The sequence below is a fragment of the Diorhabda sublineata genome, chromosome 6 (genome assembly GCF_026230105.1).
Source record: "Diorhabda sublineata isolate icDioSubl1.1 chromosome 6, icDioSubl1.1, whole genome shotgun sequence".
NCBI lineage: Eukaryota > Metazoa > Arthropoda > Insecta > Coleoptera > Chrysomelidae > Diorhabda > Diorhabda sublineata.
In genome coordinates, this window is record NC_079479.1 from 26,144,510 (window position 1) to 26,165,767 (window position 21,258).

Consider the following 21,258-nt stretch of genomic DNA (forward strand, 5'->3'; position numbering starts at 1 on the left):
CGAGTACTAGGATTGTCAAGTTCAAAAGAGGAATTAAAAAAATGCCATCCAATTATAGAGGGATCAATTTGCTGAGTAGCACTCTGAAACTTACACCAAAAGTCATCACAAACAAAATAAACAGGATGATAATGTCAAAAATGTCAAGAAATACGAATGAATGGAAACAGTTGTGACACAAGGATCTTACGTAATGACGCAACTACAACAATCATTTTACTTGAACAGGTAAAAAGGCTTGAGGATTAGTAACTTAATTCCTTTTGCATTTTTTCATTTATAAATGTTGTTTGTATAGATAATCCCTCGTATATAAGTCGTACTTAATGTACACACGTTGAACCTTTGGTTTTAAACATTGTTAATATTATATATAAATAACATTTTGTAAATTAACAACGTTTGTTATCTATAGAAATAGAATACGACAATATTGTAATGATTCACGTTTGAATTCCAAATCGTTTATTCATTCTATTTTGAATTTGTTTTCAACGTATGGCAATTATGTAAATGCGGAATAGAGGTTTGGTTTCAATAATAACAAACCTGATTATATTTGTAACAAACAGAAACATAAATTATTATTGAAATCAGATTTGAAATGAGAGACGTATTCAACTAATCACAATTACACTATCTGACACGCGTTTCGATAACCAAGTTATCGTCTTCAGAGCAGCATTGAACAACAATTAATGCAGATTCATAACGGAGAGCAATTCAGAAGAAATGAAGAGACTAATGGAATTGTTATGATCCACAACAATGCCCGTACACACAACACAATGGGACATTTTCGAATACCCACTATACAATTCCGATTTAGCATCAAGTGACACATGTATATATGTACGCTATACAAATACTGGTAAACACTGTTTTTGTCACACGAATTTTGTGATGATTTTTATCTGTTTTGATGTACTCTCATTCAAAAAAAATTATTATTTTGTTTCAGTCACATCCTGTTTTTTATGACAGATATATATTTTTTTCTGACCTCATTTACGTGTTTTTGTTTGAATAACTTAATTTAGGTGACTGTATAACGATTGCGTAAAACTAAGTTACGTTTTTTATATTGTAAATTTGCCGCGAAAGTGTTCTGGACAGTTTTTGTTATGTGTGTGGAGAATTAACTTTTACATCTCGGCGTCGAAAATTTACGGCATTAATGGAAAAGTGCTAAACAAAAAGCGTCACAACCAAGTCCAAACACACTGTCCAGTACCCAAACTTATCATCAGCCAACAGACCAACCTTACATAGTGCCGAACTGCCTGCGCCAAAGCTTCCAAATCAAGCAGAAAGTCAGGATTCTGTTTCTAACCAGTGATTTTTCAAGAGGTATAGGATTTGATTTTGAAAAAAACCACAAAAAATTTGAAAAAATTGATGAAATCTTTATTGGAATCGATAGAACGATCAGTATAATTTAATGTTTGAAGATGATTTCATGCAATTGTTGACCATGGCTCCGGTTTAGATAGCCCATGAGCAAAGTCCAATTTTAGCCTACTCTCTCCAACATATCAGCCGGTATTTCACGAAGAAATGCTACAATATTGGCTTCCAATGCGTCAATCGTTACTGGTTTATCCCTGTAGACATTAGCCTTAATATGGCCCTACAAGAAATAGTCCACAGACGTTAAATCACACGTTCTAGGCGGCTAATTGACGGGTCCCAAACTGTTCACAGAAGGCGGCTCTCAATTTGGCCATTGTTTCGCGTGCGGTGTGGCGTGTGGCAGCGTCTTGTTAAAATCACATGTCAGGCTAGTCCAATTCTTCCATTTTGGCAAAAAAAAATCGTCAATCATTACACGGTAGCGCTAGCCATTCATAGTAACGTTCCGGCCATCGTTGCTTTTGAAGAAGTACGGCCCGATGATGTCACCCACACTAAACAGTGACTTTTTCGGGATGCATTGGTAGCTCTTGCAATATTTCTGGATGGTCTTCACTCCAGTTGAGGGAATTTTGCTTGTTGCCGTATCCATTCAACCAAAAATGTGCTACGTCGCTAGACACAATTGGATCTCCCTCCAACTTTGCCAGCGCCCATTCTCCAAATGTTAGACGTTGTGGGAGATCGTGTTACTTCAATTCTGCACCAGTCGCATCTTATATGGTTTTACACCCAAATCCTTTCGCAAAATTTTCCACTTAGTGGAGTAACAAAGGCCCAATTGCTGCGAACGGCGGCGAATCGACATTTCACGATCATCAGTAACACCGGCGGATAAAGCCGCAATATTTTCTTCTGTCCTCACTGTACATTTGCGTGTTTGTAGTTTAATGTCCAATAGTGTAAACTGAGTTCAAAATTTAATCACAAGCTTCCGAATAGTTCCCTCTATAGGCCGACCAAACTGCCCATAAATTGGGTGCGCAATGCACTCTCTTAATTTTGATAGTAAAATTCAATAAATTGCAAGCGTTGTTCGTTCGTAAGTCGATTCATAATTAAATTATAGATCAAACTGAACAAGTTTGATAATGACACGAGACACGATTCACGCGTGGTCTGTCATAAACAGTGTTGCCAAAAAGATACCAGCAAAAAATCTTTCTAGTTCGGAATTTGTTCTTAGTCAACCCTAGAACGTATCTCAAGAGAGTGACCCAAGTTCAACTTCAAAAAAGAAGAAGTACAGAAGATTTTGTCTAAAAAATAAGCCGAGCTTTTGGGGTCTAGATTGAACGACTGTTGGAGACTTAAAAGGGACCTACCAGAAGCTAAACATTCACGAAAATCTTTTATTGTATATTAGTCTTGAAGTCACAAAGACACCTGATGAGGCAATTTTTTTCCATTTGGTATAAGTTTTCGTGTGACAAAAAAAGTTTAAATTTTGTGAAAATGAATCAGCACGCCTCGACTATGAATATTTATATTCAAAATCACAACTAAAAGTTTATTTTTGTTGAAACTATCATTTAAAAATTGCGTAAAATTTTAAATAAAAAACTTACCGTGGTTTTCTTAAAATTATTCATAGTTTTTTGTTCATATTTAAGTGATTCGACTGTGTTCGTTGGCGAACCGATTTCGGAAGGCACTGGCGTATCATCGGGGAACGTCACTATGGGGTCGTTGATTTCATCGGAATCAACTAAATTTTCTAACGAATTTCTTAGTTGCATCAGCGTGTTTGGAAGGCTGCTTTTCATGTCGTTGATATTGTTTTTAAAATCGACTAAATCGTTTTTCATATTGGAAGCCTGCAACGTTTAATTTTGCTAATATACAGTGTGGTACATTTAAATTATTTTTCAAAAATATTGATCAAAATATCAGATGACAATATTATAGGGTGACTGGTTTATTTTTATATCGTAGTATATATCTCTAACCATAATAAAAGTTGAATCAACCTGGATGAGATTTTTTTAAAAATTATTAAAATAGAAAAATAAAATGGACTATTGATGGAAAAAATTGGAAACATTAAAAGGGAAAGAAAATTTTGTAAAATTATTGAACTGCGTGATAGATACGGGGGTTGTTCAATAATTTTCGACCTAACAAAGAAAAAACGACGATAACGTTCTCGTCTAATGTTGCAAACGTAAAACTTTGAGGTTAGGAAACAAAAATAAGTCGATGAGGGGTAATCAATAATCGTTCAGAATTCATAGGTGAGGGCGGCCGTGAAACCGTTGAGGACATAGGCCTTCAGATAGGCCCGTCGTGCCCTACTTGATGTCACCGAAGTCCGATGTCCTTTGAGAAATTAATACTCGTAGAAATTCTATTATTTTGCACTGTTCACTTCACCAACACTCATATTTACACCAAAAAAATCAATTTGTACTTACTTTAGTGTCTGTGGTGATTTGGCGTCTTTGGCTTGTGGAAGCGCTGGTCGAAGTTTTACTCACTCGCGTGGTCGTTGTCGTACTGGACTGGCTGTTGGTCTGTAACTTGAAAAAAAAACATAAACTTTGAGACATCAAAGTATTTTTGGGATTGTGATTCTTCTGAGTATAATTTCAAGCGGAGAATTCGTTGAAAATGCTGGATATGGGCCAATAGCGCTAAGTCATCGGAAACTACGCGGTTAAGATTAATCTAAATCTATTTTGTTTCGGATTAAGTAATAGGTTTGTTTAGAATATTCTAGACGTAAGTAAACAGGAACAAAGTTTATTTTTAAGGACGAGGCGCTTAAATAAAGAATGCAGTTCCTTATTGATCCAATTTCGCTTTGTACTTGATCATTTATTAAATTTAGTACTGTAACGTATTTCGTTCGACTATAAATTTTTACGAGGGTTTCACAAAAAATTTAATAATAATCTAATATATAAAATTCTCCTGTCGCGGTGTTTGTAATTGAATTCCTCCGAAACGGCTTGACCGATTCTCCTGAAATTTTGTGTGCATATCGAGTAGATTTGAGAGGCTAGCTAACAGAAAGAGCAAAAAATGTGGACGTCAATGGGTTAAATTTAAAGAATACAACAGTTGTTGCCTGGGAACTTTCTAGGAAACTAATTTCAATGTCAAAAAACGATACAAACGGTCATAAAACCCTGTCCAGGATTAAGATTGACTGCAACTCAGCTCGAATGGATTTTAGATATCGATTGAGTAGGGATTTTGAACCAAAATGACCACAAGGAAGATGAAAAAAGTGTCAAAATTTTCTAGGAAACGAAATTCGATTCCAAAAAACGGTTAAAAAACCTGTCAGGATGAAGAAACTCAACCCAAATGATCTTAGAAATCAACCGAGTGGGGAATCAGAACAAAAACTACCACAAGGAAGATGAAAATATGAATGAAGATATAAACGGCTTGACCGATTTTCATGAAATTTTGTGTGCATATCGGGTAGTTCTGAGAGGCTGGCTGGCAGGTAGAGCGATTTTGGCAGCAAAAAATGTGGAGGTCGATGGGTTAAGTTTAAACATACAACAGTTGTTGCCTAGGGACTTGGTGTCATACAAATATATCGATGCAGTATCCGATACCAACTAAACTGTGAATTAACCAATTGAGTTTTTAAATTCATTGGATTTGCCAGGCGTGTCATCAGACCATTTACAATTGAAGGTTGGATCATTCTGCTTCGTAACTTGAACCCAACACGATTAGTCATTAAAAAATTAATGAAAAACTGTCACCAATCCCTATGATTCCTACAGATGTGCCAATTGAATTCAAACGCATTCAATTCCCGATTGGATTGGCGTTTGCTTTGACGATCAATAAGGCACAAGGCCAGACATTGTCTGTATGTGGCTTGGATTTGGAAACATCATGTTTCTTCCACGGACAACTATATGTGGCATGCTCTTGCGTGGGAAAACCATATAGTTTGATGGTGTTTGCTAAAGACGGACTAAACAAGAATATTGTACATTCTATTGCGCCGAGAGATTAATCTAATTAATTTTTTTTCCAACTTTTATTATCTACGACGCTTTTGATTACAAGTGCATCCCTACATACTTATTTGGTAAGTTAGTTATTTGTATTGAACTTGAATGTTTATGCTCGACATGAATAAATATTATATTTGGCATGTACTGTTGTACGCAGCTGAACTATTTGAAACGAACCTCGTTAACTTGTAGTATTTCATTTCATTAATCAAATATTTTGCCATAATTGGAGATGAAGGTATAGTAAAAACCGTTTATAAGTCATGCCTGAACTAATATTTACTCAGTAATATTTAATGGAAATGGATACATTAATAAAATTGTGTAACACGAATTAATTAGTCATTAGAAATATTATATGAAGATTAGATAACGTACGACATATGTTGAACGTAATTTATGAAATTGTTAGTAGAATTTTAAGTATGGCATTTGGGAAAATCTAAATTTAATTAGAAGTAACTCGTTTTTCTGTAGAATATCTTCTGTGTGGCAAATATGATCAAAAGTTATAGGACAAGTGAAAAAGATTAGATTAAGTATTGTCCCCATTCCTATATCTGCGTATTTCAACATCTTTCAACAAATAGTCAATCAGTAATCCCCTCAGGATTGTAACTCTTAAATCTTAAAAATCAATCGAGAGGGGATATAGAACATTAACGACTACAAGGAAGACGAAAAAATGCCAAAATCTTCTAGGAAACGAATTTCCATTACAAAAAACGAAAAAAAAAGGTTAAAAAAACCCTGTCAGGATGGAGATTGATTGTAACTCAGCCCGAATGGGTCTTAGAAATAGATCGATTGCGGATTTGGAACCAAAACTACCACAAGGAAGACGAAAAAAGTGCAAAAACTAATTTCGATTCCAAAAAAACGAGACAAGCAGTCAAAAAACCCTGTCGTGATGAAGAGTGATTGCAGCTTAGCCCAAATACATCTTACAAATCAACCGAGTGGGGATTTAGAACGAAAACTACAACAAGGAAGACGAAAAAAGTGATGAAATCTTCTAAGAAACGAATTTCAATATCAATAAACGATACAAAGGGTCAAAAACCTTGATAAGATTAAGAGTGACTGCAATTCAACTCGAATGGATCTTATAAATCGATCGAGTGGGGGTTTGGAATCGAAACAATCACAAGGAAGACGATAAAGGAGCCAAAATCTTCTAAGAAACGAATTTCAATGTCAAAAAACGATACAAACGGTCATAAAACTGTCGTGATAAAGAGTGATTGCAACTCAGCTCAAATGGATGTTACAAATCAACCGAGTGGAAATTTGGAACCAAAACTACTACAAGGAAAACGAAAAAAGTGCCAAAATCTGCTACGAAATGGATTTCGAAGCCAAAAAAACGAAAATGATTGCAACTCGACCCGAATGGATCTTAGAAATCTACCGAGTGAGGATTTAGAAAAAAAACGACCGAAGGAAGAAAAAAAGTGCAGATATCTTCTAGGAAACGAATTTAAATGTTAAAACGATATAAACGGTCATAAAACCCTGTCAGGATGAACAATGCTTACAACTCAGCTCGAATGAATCTTACAAACGGTGAAAAGTCTGGTAAGGATCGAAAATGAATGCAACTCCGCCAGAATTGATCTTAGAAATCAATCAAGTGGGGATTTAGGACAAAAACCACCACAAGGAAGATGAAAAAAGTGTTGAAATTACTGAGATGTAGTTTGATAAGAAATAGTTTGAATACCGTAAGATGTCCATAAAATTAACTCAATTATGAGTTATTATCAAACTGAGCCAATCATTTGGTCGAGTATAAATAGAAATCAGATAGGAAAATTGTTCTACGAATATTATAGAGAAACATTCTTCAGAACATAAATATTAATGAATGAAATATACCAAACGACCTTGTGGATTCATCTTATACCAGATCAAAACAAGATTCCTTATGAAAAGATAGACACTGTCATTGTTATTATGCAATTTTGTAGCGGATGACAACAAAAAATATAAAAAAAAATCTAATTAACGATGGAATTATTAATGGTATTTATACGAGGGTTACTCAGTAATTAATTTTCCACCGCAATTACAATATAATAACATATGAATGAGGAGGCGTTCATAATGAAGAAACGAATAAAATCTTTTCACAATATCGAAGCTTTCCACAAATATTGTGCAAACAATTGTTTAAGAATCACAATGAAGTCCAGGGAGTTAGATATGACTTTTCTTGGTCCCTACAACAAAATAATCATCAATAATAAGTCCAAGTAATAGGAAACAAAATCACAGTTTTCATATGAGGTCCCTAACAACCCAAGAAAATGTATGCCTAACTTTATCGTCATCAAGAAAAATCTAGCGACTACCTTTTGATGTAAACAAATGCTTATAGCATGGAGATAACATCTTGTACGGTTAAAGGACCAATTAGCGCGCTGATTATACTTTTCCAAATCAAATTTGGTATCCAAATCTTTGTTCCGATTTCGTATTAAGACAAACAGAAGATTCATATGTGAGATTATGAACCAACTGGAAGAATACGTTCATATTTGGAACGATAGAATGGGATAATTACAAAAGAAAAAGAATACGAGCACAACATCCACGTCTTTGTTACAGTTTTCGTCGTTAATATTTCTAGAACCAATAATTGTGAACATAAACGTGATGGTAAATGAAGAAGATTCATTTTATTCATGTTACTATGTATAAAAGTAACTGTCTTTAAGGCAACACCGGTTTGTTTATCAATTTTCACATAAAAGTCAGTAATTATTTTTATACTAATTCCTAGTAACGTCTAGTATGACTCGAAATGTATTTTTTTTTTCACAACTAAATCTATAAATAATTAGAATTGAATAAAAATAACTGAATACTCACTGAGGTTGTGGTTATGGTAGACCTTGATGGATTTTTTATTATCGTTTGAATAGTCGGTTCGTTTCCATTTGAATTATCCGTGGGAGATTCGCTCGCCATCTAAACAAAAAAATAGAAATTCAAAACTAGCAAATTTTGTAAAAAGTATTTATTCATAATGTTCAGGGACAACGTCATCTACTCACTCCCGAATTTTTTGCATCAAGTCTCTGAACACTCTGTATAAGTTGTAATAACAAATAATAAGAGAGAATGATCAAATTTTCAATTATAAGTTTCACAAAAATTTTAAAAGATAAAGAAAATACAATAAAACAGCAATTTATTCACTTAACGAAGAAGATATCGAAAGACATATAAATTTGTAATCGTGTACTAAAAGACAAGCATAGAAATATGGCAGTACTAAAAAAGTCTGAATATGATAATAGTTACATGAAAAGTACTGCAAATGATAAAAGAAAAGAGCATGAGTAGACTGAAGACCAGATGTTTTTCGAAAGTTGCTACTTAAATTTTGAGATATGGCAACACTGATGTGAATATGACATGACTGCCATTGTCATAATGACGTTTGACATTTTTAATAGTGAACATACTCAGAACGAATTATCATACGAGTGCTATTTGAGTTGAAACATTCATTTTGGTAAAAAAAAAAATAAATTAAATCGCAAACATTTACGTGCGTTGATTTTCTATGTTTTTCAACGTGATTAAACCAACAGCAGTGTGCCGATTAACTCCCTTCGACTTTTGGTAATGAAACACCATCTCGAGCCATCGTTTTTCGATGGTTTGTGGCCATACATAAATTACGTCATACGACTTTTGGTACTTTTGAACCCCTCTCCCCGTCCTTATCACATATTGTCACATTTTTATAATCCCCCTCCTAATATGACGTCACTTTTTTTTGAATTTATGCGTATATTTAAAAATAAACTTATATTTTTATTAAATAAGCTAATAAAATAATTAAACTGTGAAAACTATGGCACTTGCCGGAGGTCTCACTTACAACAATAAAAAAGCAAGCGAGGACTCGTCGACATATTGAATCTATTTAAATCCTCCCCATTAAAAATTCTCGTAAATTTGAGTGTCTCACTCGCATCACAAAGCCGCTTTAGAAGTTAAATGATAGATATAGCGAGAATTATCAATAAATATAGATGAAGTTCGTTGATAAATTTCAAGTTTTAGTACTTTGAAAAATGACATTTGACGTCACAAAATTTTTGATCCTCCCTGTCAAAATTGGCTGTTTTGCCAGAAAGCATCGATAATATAATATACCTTTATTTCCACAAACTTTTCATACTAAAGCTTGTATGCCACTATAAAAGTATGAACTCTGCCTTCAGCTTTGGATCGTTTGTGTTGCAGGTTTTCTGCGCTGTCCCTGCAACCTGATGAAACGGTTCTCCAGCCAAATGGCCGACGATAGGAAATAATGCAGCCGCAGCTGTGAACACCCACCCACCCCAAAATGAATTTAAATAAACAAATAAAAAAAAAAACACAAAATCTCAGAAATCCAACAACACACAAATAAAAAAATATTAACCGACAAAGGTAGTTTTTGCTTACAAGCTTCACTTCGTTTTCCTACGGTCAAAATCTCCCGTTGGAAATAGTTAGGCAAAAGCAACCCAACGAAATCACCTCAGCACTGCAGAGGAGCTATTCCTATATCAGGGCCTACATTCCTTACAACAACTTTTACCAACGAATCTCTCTCTTCAGCTTTGCTAACAAAAAATAGTCGGACGGGCAACTGTTGTATCAATATAATAATTTAGTTCCATCCCTGTTGTACAATTATTATTTTTTTCGTGTTCAATACCGAGAAAAGAAGAATTGATAAATTATTTATGTTTTCCAGATGCATTATTTGATTAGTTTGGAATGCATGTGCGTTTACCGTCACGTTTTCAAATAGATTTCCGGATTTCCGGGAAGTATGGCATATTTTTTGTAATTTATTGTTTAATTATACATCACATTGTATATAAAATGATCAGGGGAAATATAAATTAGTTTTCAACTAAATAATGGAATTTAAATAGATGTTTGAATCATATTAATATAAATATTATTTTACATTTTTATATACTGAATGATAAGGAAAACAGTTGTTATAACAATGGGACGTTTGCTATATTTGGCTTTTCCAAGTAAGAATACGATGTCCGGCTATTAAATAATGAGACTGGTTACGAAAAAGGGTTTTATTTTATTCTACAATCGAATGCCCCCTTTCAATATACTCCCCTCTCATCGCCATCCACCTTTCCATACATTTTTTCCATTGATCGAATAAGTGCTAGAAGTCTTCTTCGGTAAGAGCCTTCAGGAGCTCTACCGTTTTTTCCTTTACCGCTTCCATCGACTCAAATCGGGAACCTTTCAAATCAAATATTTTTCTAACCTTTCAAGGAAATCTGAGCAGACCCGTTGACGTAAGAGCTTTTGGTCAGGAGTCATATTTTTTGGCACCAACTTCGCACAGACTTCTGTCATGTGTAATTCCTCGAGTAAAATTTTCCTAACTGTTTCTTTATCGGCGTTTACAGCCTCGGCAATCATCCGGATTCTCATTCGAGGTTATGCACGTACAATTTGGTTGATTTTGGTCACCGTTTCCGGATTCGGAACAGTCACAGGGCGGCCTGGGCGCTGGTCATCTTTAGTGCTCTCTCGGCCCTAACTAACGCGCTTACACCACTCAAAAACACGCGCACGAGATAGAGAATTGTCTCAAAATGATCAAATGTAACCGAAGACTTGAATGACAAAGAGCTAATTAAAGAAAGCCAGTTAGTCTGATTGGAATCGAACTATTTCTCTAAATACAAATTACTCTTATAAATAAAAAGTATGAAGTTATGAATAGTTCTATTAAGAATTTATTGGGGCGACTTTGTAATAGTTTTTAATTAGTTCAGTCTATGAACCAGTCGTAATGTTATAAACATCTAAAAAGGTACATTAATAAATTTTGTATAATCCTTAGATAGTCAACATCCAAACTACAAAGTAGTTACAAATTGGTGTCCAATTAAGTAAAATTGTTTGAATTGCTGGTAGAAGAAATAGCCAACGAGTTCCTATGTGTCGTTTTATACCTTACACCTTATTACTTTAATTTTATTAAAGTTGTAAATCAAAAACAATGTCCATGCGAAAAAAGGTTATGTTCTGAGGACGCACACATTCTCAGCGCCCTCTGACTAAATAAAAACAAATTTGTGTGAGGGTCTAAGTATAATACGTAATAATGTGTTTGCTGAAAGCAGTACTTTGTATACTTTATTTTTGTTCAATAGTAAAAAGTATAATTCAGTGAAAAACAGTATAATACTGTTATGTAATAACAAAAATGAAATACAACAAATTTACAAGGAAAAGAACACTTATGCAGATATTAAAAGTCGTACCGAGTACCACAACTTGTACGAGGTTCGTCTAAAAAGTCAATATAACTTGGTAGATATATTTTTGCAAACATTAAAAGATTTTCGCTAAAATTTGGGTCATTTTAAGACGCTTACTTTCTGTCTCATAGTAAAAATAGTTTTTAACTTGCTGGTTATTATATTCAAGAGTATATTTCACACTTTTTTAATGAATTATTTAACCTACAACACCTTTTAAATATGGTTAATATTACCTTAATTAAAGAATTGATTTACCACTATTATAATTCGCTCGAACACTGCTATTTATCACATGGATATTATTAAATATTATTAACACTTAGATTAATCCGAAACGTATTAATTTGACATACCTACCGAATCGGTACTGATACGATTTTGTCAGTGAACCAATTCAATGAAATTCATTTATAATCTTATCAGTACGCACAACTTTGATGTATTTAAAAGTTATCTTTAAAAATAAATCCAGTTATCTTTGTTGTAATTCGAAAATTTCCTTGTATAAGTCCGTAAAGAAAGTGTACCGGGTAGGCAACTAAAAACGATTCCCGATTATTGCAAATAGCAGTTAAATATTATACACGACGATACTGAAATACTTTCACCACTTTTTTAAAAAGACATACCCTTAGTTATTCGTCGTGACATGTTCTTACAACATGATAGTTGTCTGGCAAACTATTCCTTATATGTTCGGCATACCCTGATAGGTGGATAAGACGAGGAAGTTTATTTATTTCGCCAACCAAATCTCCAGACCTAAATTGCTTAGATTAGAATAAGGTATTATTATACCAATAGACCAACGACAAGAGATGATATGCTGCAGCCCATCCACCCGCCAGCGAATGATTTAGTGTATAAAAAACGATAGATGACATCACAAAACATACCCAATTAAAATGTCAAATTTAGTTGTGTCCCTTACCAATCGTGGCGCTAGTGTAATAAAAAAGTGTCATTACTATCAATGTCAATTGTCAAGATTAATAATTATTTGTTTCAATTTCCCAAACGCCTTTTTGATGTGTGTTCTAAATGGGAAGAATTTTGTAAAATTCAATGCTCAACATCAAATTATCGCTTGCGTGAAAATGATTTTCATTTTCATATTCACATTCATATGCTGTAAAACCAGGAATAGTAGACAATGATATAATATGATAGTCTGACTGTTGAATCCTCAACATCTGGCAATTTACCTATAGAAGATCTATTGGAGTTTTCAAGTGAATTTTCAGACTTCAATGTTACAGAGGAAATTAGTAGTTATGACAAACGGATATTTTTACTTAGCTGGAACCAGTAAGAACAATTTAACAACTGGGAAATAACAGCCAAATTATCAAAATTGAAGAATAACCAAGAGCGGTTAAAGATATTGAAGAAATTGGAACATTTGAGTGCATAGAAGAAAGTTTAAATAATGTAAGGACAGAATTCATTAATTCACAGTTGAGGAATATTCATAGACAAGGTACAGCAAAACGATGGACTTTACAGGATAAAACTTTTGCTCTTTTTATTCAGGAAACTGCAAAAGCGGAACAGTTGGTATGGGTAAAAACGTCCCTACGTTAGGGTACCGACAATATTCATTTTCTCTCTAGTTCGAGACACTTTATCTAGACCGCGCATGCTTGAGAATGCGCAGAATCGAGCTGGAACCTCGGAAGATAGAAAAATCGTTGCCATTCTGTCTTTCTTAGTCGGAACAGCTTCCATTTATAGAAACTGTCCATACAGGAATATTACATATATGAAGTAGATATTATTTGTTGTAAATTTAAGGGTACTGGCATCGAAATCCACTGAATAACTAATAAGTTTGCATTTGTTCTAAGGGTATGTTCTGTGATTAACATTTTGAATATCTTGAACGCCACTAATTACGTAGATGGTACAAAATTCTTTCGTAACAAAATACATTTTTGTTCTGAATTGAATAATATATGATTCATCTATGATTTGAATTTTTTACGTACCATTTTGGATAGCAACCCATCATATTTTCCCGATATGAAAACCATCGGTGAGAACTATGAAAAAACACTAAAAATATAGATGAAATTGAAGTAGACACTAAATTTGATTCACTGAATCCCTGTATGTTCAAATGCGGATCAAATTAAACTGATTGTTTAATGTTTAGCAAGGAATTTATCTATGGTTTATCTATAAAAAAACGTAACAAGTCGCAGACATATGTTTCAGTTCAGATGTAAATTGACCTTTCAATTTCTAAGCAGGGTTGTACTCAGTTTACCATTGACATTTAATACTTTTATTTTTATACTAACTAGAAGTATTGTTTGATTTATCTGATAATAATAAGTGTGTTTATCTACAAGTTTACCTTAAACAAATTCTGTGGGCTTGGAACTGTAAAATTTTGAAATTTTAAAGCATATTATTGAACAATCTCTCAATATGGTGTTAAGAATGTTCAAAGTTATTCTGAAAGTTTACGAAAATTGAAACATTATCATAGATAATGAAAATATATAGAGTGTCTCATGAATAATGTCTTACAACATGTTTAAACTGAGGCGAAGGACGTTTTCCATAAGAAATCCGACATTACTTATAAGACACCCCTGTATGAACAATTTAACAACTATACAAAATGGTCTTTTTAGAAGAGTACTCTGTGTTATTTTCTAACAAATGTTTATAAACATATAAAGATAGTCACAGAAGTACCTGGCCTCACATAGAGATGGCGGTAGTTGCTTGAAAATACCACTGTATTGGAAAGTACACAATCTATCCAGTATATGTTTCAAGTTTGAAGAAGCCACGTTGTTTAGTATTTGGCAACCATCAATAGTAAACGTTTTCAGTGAATTTGTAAACATGGAAAAAATTGGTCGTTGTTATGTGATGCAATACTTTTATTTGAGAGGGCATCGGTATTTTTGAAGAAAAAGGAAAAACTATCGCGAAGAAATCAAGCAAAAACGGCCGCATTTGGCTAAGAAGTGTTGTTTCATCAAAACAATGCACCAGCTGGCACTTCCTTTATTGCAATAGTCAAATTCAATGAATTTAAGTTTGAATTTCCATCCCTTGCGCCCTATTCACCAGATTTAGCCTTCTCGGATTATTTTCTGTTCCCGGACTTGAAAAAAATTGACTCGATGGTCAAAGATTTTCCAACAATGAAGATGATGTCGGCAGTTAATGGCTATTTTGAGGAGCTTGACGATTCTTATTTTAAAAAGAGTTTCGAGCTTATTTAACATCGCTGGGAAAAGGGTATGGAGCTGAGAAGAGATTACGTTGAAAAATAAATGTATTTTTGTCGATTTGTTGGGCCAGGTACTTCTGGGACCATCCCCGTAAAGTAAAAGACTGCAATTGGAATTTTTTGGTACTCATACTGAACACACTGTTTACATTACCACTACACCAATTATACACCAAGTTATCGAGTCTCATTTTTTGTATTAAATTATATAAAAATATGATAATTTTTTCGAGGGGCCAACCAAATTTTCACAACGATTTTGCTAAAACTAGCTCTGGCTGGCTTTTTGATCAAATGATTTTTTTAGGACATTTTAAATCTTAAGTCAGGACAAAAATCGAAAAACTGAAGTAGCATTCAAAATATACGAGAGTTGTTTGAATAGTTTAAGCTCTAACAAAGAAACGAAGACACTTCAACATCCTTATTTGATAAAACTTAAGTTTCTTTGCAATTTCTCTCCTTACCTCACTAAGCACTAAGCGTCTTGGCCTTTTTGGAGCAAATTTACCTTCTGCAATCTACCGTTTTCTCGTTGAAGGAATGTGGTCATGAATTGACATAAAAAATCCGACTCATTTTGCTCAAACAGTGACAAAAAGGCACTTAGAAATGTGTATTTGAATGCGGGTTTGGTCCAAAGTGAAAATCTCTAGAAGAATCTTCAAATATATTTCCCAATTTAAACAGATATCTTCGTCAACTTTCTAGTCAACCCTCGTATAAAATTCCGGTGATATAATTTTGAAAAAAAAACACAATTTTTGTATAGAACATTTTTTATCTTTACTAATTATGGGAATCCTAAAAATTTATTCTGATAACTTTATATATACCGGGTGTTCCTGATTTCATAAAATTCAGGACGTGATTGCTGGTATGAAATTAAGATATATCAAAATATCACTCTTAAAAGGTGACTTAAATAAAGTTTGATCTAAAATTTATTTATTTATTTAAAAAATAAAATATAAATTATGTTGTTTATTTTTTTTCTCTGTAGCTATTAGTTTCGGGGAAAAAATTAAAAACAAAAAATATTTTTAAATAAAACGAGGATTTTAAGTTATAATTTTATTTCATAAAACTTAATATTGAATGAAAGTTTTGATATGCAATAAAGTAAGGGCTGCTATTTCACCCCCGTATAATATAAAAGGAATATTGAAAAAATGTATGTAGTGAGTCTTTAGCAAGTGCACGAAAATTACAGAATTCCAAGTTTCTAGCTTTAATGAAATTTTACAAAAAAAAATAAAAGCTCAATTTAAGTCACCACCTTTTAAGGGCTATATCTCGGAAAGGGGTGGACTCAGGAAATTTTGACCCATCTTAATTTCATACCACCAATCACCTCCAGAATTTTGTAGCGTTAATTTAGAAACACCCTGTATATTTTCAGCGTCGTGTCAAATATCTGACTACGTCTCTGTACGTATTGTGACGTCATCGGTTAAACCACGTTGTATTCGTATGAATGAAATCGTACATGGTAACGTATTAATTATGATGTCACATGTAATACATCCTTCTTTATTATTTGATTTACCAGTCATACGACAATCATTATTCTCATGTTCCAAATTAGATACGTGTTTGAAAATTGTCGGCGCCTTCGAATTGCGGATGCTGTAAATGTTTGCTTTGTGTTATTCATTCTTTTAAGAGTTCGATTGGCGTCTAGGAATTATCGCTATCCGCTACAGATGCGGATTTGAGAATATTCATCGAAATAAATTCAACTTTCTTTTAGTTATGTATTTAAAACGGGTAATTTGTAATTATATCATCACGTAAGATACGGTAACTTGAAAACGAGGTCTTAGTTTTACACAGAAAATCTGAAAAGTCTCAAGGGCGAGATATAAAGATCGATTTGTTAATAATACTACTAACAGGGAAGTTTTTTCGGTCTTAATTAACTGGGTAAAAAGTTTTGGTAGATGTTTGAATAGGTTTCATCCTTTGTTGGTCATGAAAAATTCATATTTTTCGGATTGGGTTAGGTACTATCCAAAGTACTTTGAAAAAACATTTTTTACGCACATTTTAAAGATATAAATAGAAGAATTTATGGTTTTTGGATTTTTCGTTGGTCAAAAACTTTGATATTCAAACTTGGATCTCACTTCAATTTTAAATGCGCCAGAAAAATGATCAAAATTAAAGAAAAATTATAAAAAACACGATTTTTTCCATTATTTATGACCAAAAATAGTTCTGAACATTTACCAAAAGATTCGACATATCTGCTGCCATATGACAGGTTTCACGACACTTTTTTTCCTCTTCCAACTACAGGTTCGAGGATTGAGTGGCATCAACCATTGCCAGGTACTCTACAATTTCAATCCTTTCAAGTTATTTATATCTAGGTATACACAGCAGCTCTAGAGTTCATTGAGCGTCTATTTTGGCTAGGCCCTCTACAATTTAATTGCTTCTAAGTTATTTATATCTAGGTATAAAAAGCAGCTCTACAGCTCATTGAGTGCCTATTTTGTCCAAGTCCTTTGCAACTCTATTGCATTTAAGTTCTCTTTTTCAAGGTATACAGAGCAGCTCTACAGCTCATTGAGTACTTATTTTGTCCAGATTCTTTGCAAATTTGTTGCCTTCAAGTTCTATTCATCCAGGTGTACAGAGCAGCTCTACAGTTTATTGAGCGCCTATTTTGTCCTGGTCTTATGCAATTTCTTGCCAAGTTCTTTATATCCAGGTATATCGAACAGTTCTGTAGGTCTACAACAGCTCTCTGCAATTTTGTTGCCATCAAGTTCTATATATTCTGAGCAGCTCTGTATCTTAGTGAGTGTCTTGCGTCATTCAAGAATAAGCTTTGGTTTAATTGTCATATTTTGTTAAGCCTTGTTTATACAGATGTGAATATTATTTCAATTATTATCAATTGCAGCACTCTTTACCAAGTTTTTCGGTCAGAAGTTAAGTTTCATGTTAAAATTGTGATAATAATTGTTGTAATACAAACAATCTTATCTTTTCAAAAGCATAAGTATTTTAGAAATGAGTCACGTATCGGTTTTCCTAGCATGACTCATAAAAATGAAACTAACACCTGAATGTTTGATGTTTACTTATTTCCTTAAACATGGAATGCTTCATTTGTAATCAATTATCAACATTTGAGGATGATTACTTGACAAAATGGCTACCATATAGATACCCAGAATACCATAACGACCTTGTAACTTCAGTATCCCGCGCAGGTGAATAACCTGGGTATGAAATATCCCCAAGCGTCAAATTTCCTCTATTGAAACGATTAAACCAACGCTTATCATCTGTGTCGTTCTCTCTAATTACAAATATTTTTCTAAACGTACCACGTCATCCATAAACAAAAAGAGAATGATTGAAAGAAAACTAATTGTACTTTTTACAGAAATAGAGATTTCACATATGAAAACCGAATAGTAAGCTCTGAGTGCATCTTTAACAATTGTATTAGGAATATTTGAACCTACATTTAAAGGAATAAATTCGTCAAGAATTTTGATATTCGGGGTAGAAATGCCGCACCAGCCACGAAATCAAAGCTCAAACATCGAACAAGATTGAGTGGAGAAACTTATTCAATCATGAAGAAGCGATTAGAACCTGTTATTAAGGCCAGAGGAGGGAACACTAAATATTCGTTTTCGTTATTTTGACGAATTTAAGCTTGTAATTTCTTTACTGTTATTTATAACCCATTTTCATTGTTTAAGATTCCTTTTCGTTTGATATAACTTCTCTACCATAATAAAACTGAAACTTACTAATGGATGAAATCAGTAAAAGAATGGAAGATACAGATTTTGCGCTAAAAACTTTTGACCGCCAGCGTGCAACTTGAGTCGATTTCCTTGCTGATGAGTGTAGTTAAAAAATGTATCAAAAGTAGTAACATTTGCAGACCGGAGCGAAGGAAAATGAAATAGCTAATAAACTTCATGAAACCCGAACTCTCCTGTGGTATCAGCTATAGCTACAATGGAAAAAGCACTGGAAAAGAGAGTAGATAGATGCAAAACCAATTATTGCGACAATCTAGAGAGGTTGAGACAGGCAAAGACTTTTCTGAGAAAACATAACCAGAGTAGATGTGCGGAATGTATCGACCTAAGCCAGAACAATCTATTGGGGCACTGTAGCCTCAACAAACACCTGAAGACGCTAGACCTAGCAGATAATGTAGATTTTGTTACACCTCTATCCACAATCAACACGAAAATATCTGGCAATTAAATCCACCCCACATTATAGATTTTTAAAAAAGAATGGGATTGATTGATCAGCTGTAAACACTGGGTTCTCATAAGAAGACTCAAAAGATCCATCTGCAGAATCTTATCTTATACTCAAAGTATGGAATTAGTGCAGCACAAAATACTTATCAAAATCGAAAAATGGAGAAAACGAATAATGATAATTGTATGCATCGAATTCAATGATCTTTATATTGAGATACAAATTGCACTTACCTGAAAAAACGACATACGTTCTTTAAAAGACGGTATTCCTTGGTTTCTTCTTCTTGTTATGTATTTATATTCGTAAACCTTATTACTACGATTCATTTCGTTAATTATCAAACACTTATTATTATTTCAAAGTTTTTTTTTCACTAAAACTTCACTAGTGTCTACATGCTTTTACGAGTAGTTTGACGACTGAGAGCTGAGAACGTCAAAAGACTTCATACCTGTTTGTAGACATTACTTTATCTTATCTCCTACGTTTACATTGCAGATTAGTTTTAAGTAGGTAGTACTGACATCTTAGAGCAGTATTCTATGAAATTTGCAATAAAACGTAGTAATAAAACGGTCCTTTTTTATTTATTACATAGTTTCGAATTGTATTGTTAGAATTGTTAGGAATCGATAAACAAAAATTCCACTTTCAGTTACCTCCGAAATGGCAGGTAAAAATTTAATCCCCAGTTGACAGGAAGTACAAGAAAGTCCTTCTACTATTAGGCAAATATCCATCAATATTAATTTTGTATAGGGTCTTATTTGGTTTTGGAATACTTCTTTAGTTTAGTAAAAGTACTTCTTTAGTTTAGGATCGGAAATCTATGTCTTTTAATATTTTATAGTCCCCAAACACAGAGAACAAATACCCTTATTTATAATATTATGCACACAACCGGTCAAAAGTTTTTACCCACCTCAAAATCCATTCTTTAAATCTTTCGTATTGTTAAGTGAAGGTCAAAACGTTGTCGATGGATGCGACAAGTTAAAACTTGCAAGTATCGGCTGATTTGTTCATTATTCTTTGATTGCGAATTATATCTTCTTATTCTTATATCATCGCTGTGAGCAGTAAATGTGATGGAAGACTCAAGGGCCCATAGATAGCATCTAAGATCAATGAATTCAGCGATCTGCCTTCAAGAACTTTTACAATGAAAAGGAGATTGCGAGGAATTGGCCTATCTGGAAGGGTGGCAGTTAAGAACCTTTTAATAGTGGGATGGAGTGTTCTGGAGTGATGAGTCAAAGTTAACGTCTTGTATTGAGCAGTAAATGTGATGGAAGACTCACGGGCCCAGAGATAGAAGCTAAGATCAATGAATTCAGCGATCTGTCTTCAAGAACTTTTACAGTGAAAAGGAGATTGCGTGGAGTTGGCCTATCTGGAAGGGTAGCAGTTAAAAACCTTCTTTTAATAGTGGGATGGAGTGTTCTGGAGTGATGAGTCAAAGTTAACGTCTTGTATTGAGCAGTAAATGTGATGGAAGACTCACGGGCCCAGAGATAGAAGCTAAGATCAATGAATTCAGCGATCTGCCTTCAAGAACTTTTACAGTGAAAAGGAAATTGCGTGGAGTTGGCCTATCTGAAAGGGTAGCAGTAAAAAACCTTCTTTTAATAGTGGGATGGAGTGTTCTGGAGTGATGAGTCAAAGTTAACGTCTTGTATTGAGCAGTAAATGTGATGGAAGACTCACGGGCCCAGAGATAGAAGCTAAGATCAATGAATTCAGCGATCTGTCTTCAAGAACTTTTACAGTGAAAAGGAGATTGCGTGGAGTTGGCCTATCTGAAAGGGTAGCAGTAAAAAACCTTCTTTTAATAGTGGGATGGAGTGTTCTGGAGTGATGAGTCCAAGTTAACGTCTTGTATTGAGCAGTAAATGTGATGGAAGACTCACGGGCCCAGAGATAGAAGCTAAGATCAATGAATTCAGCGATCTGTCTTCAAGAACTTTTACAGTGAAAAGGAGATTGCGTGGAGTTGGCCTATCTGGAAGGGTGACAGTTAAGAACCTTCTTTTAA

The 21,258-nt window shown here is 33.9% G+C and overlaps 1 protein-coding gene across 9 annotated transcripts in view; it reads right to left on the reverse strand.

The window, feature by feature from the left end:
* LOC130444809 (NAD(+) hydrolase sarm1) overlaps positions 1-21,258 on the reverse strand; it is an 89,686-nt gene that overhangs the window by 20,817 nt on the left and 47,611 nt on the right. For 6 of the 9 annotated variants that reach the window (XR_008909995.1, XR_008909996.1, XM_056780061.1 and 3 more), the window contains 3 exons: positions 8,274-8,372; positions 3,828-3,932; positions 2,982-3,230 (listed from right to left, as the gene is read on the reverse strand). Coding sequence is in view for 6 of the 9 variants with exons in the window: in XM_056780061.1 (XP_056636039.1) it covers positions 2,982-3,230; positions 3,828-3,932; positions 8,274-8,372 (453 nt within the window). In the remaining 3 variants the exon portion in view is untranslated. Of the gene's footprint in view, positions 1-2,981; positions 3,231-3,827; positions 3,933-8,273; positions 8,373-13,704; positions 13,968-19,453; positions 19,645-21,258 lie in introns of those variants that run through there. The other 3 variants (XR_008909997.1, XM_056780063.1, XM_056780065.1) reach the window with 3 other exon arrangements.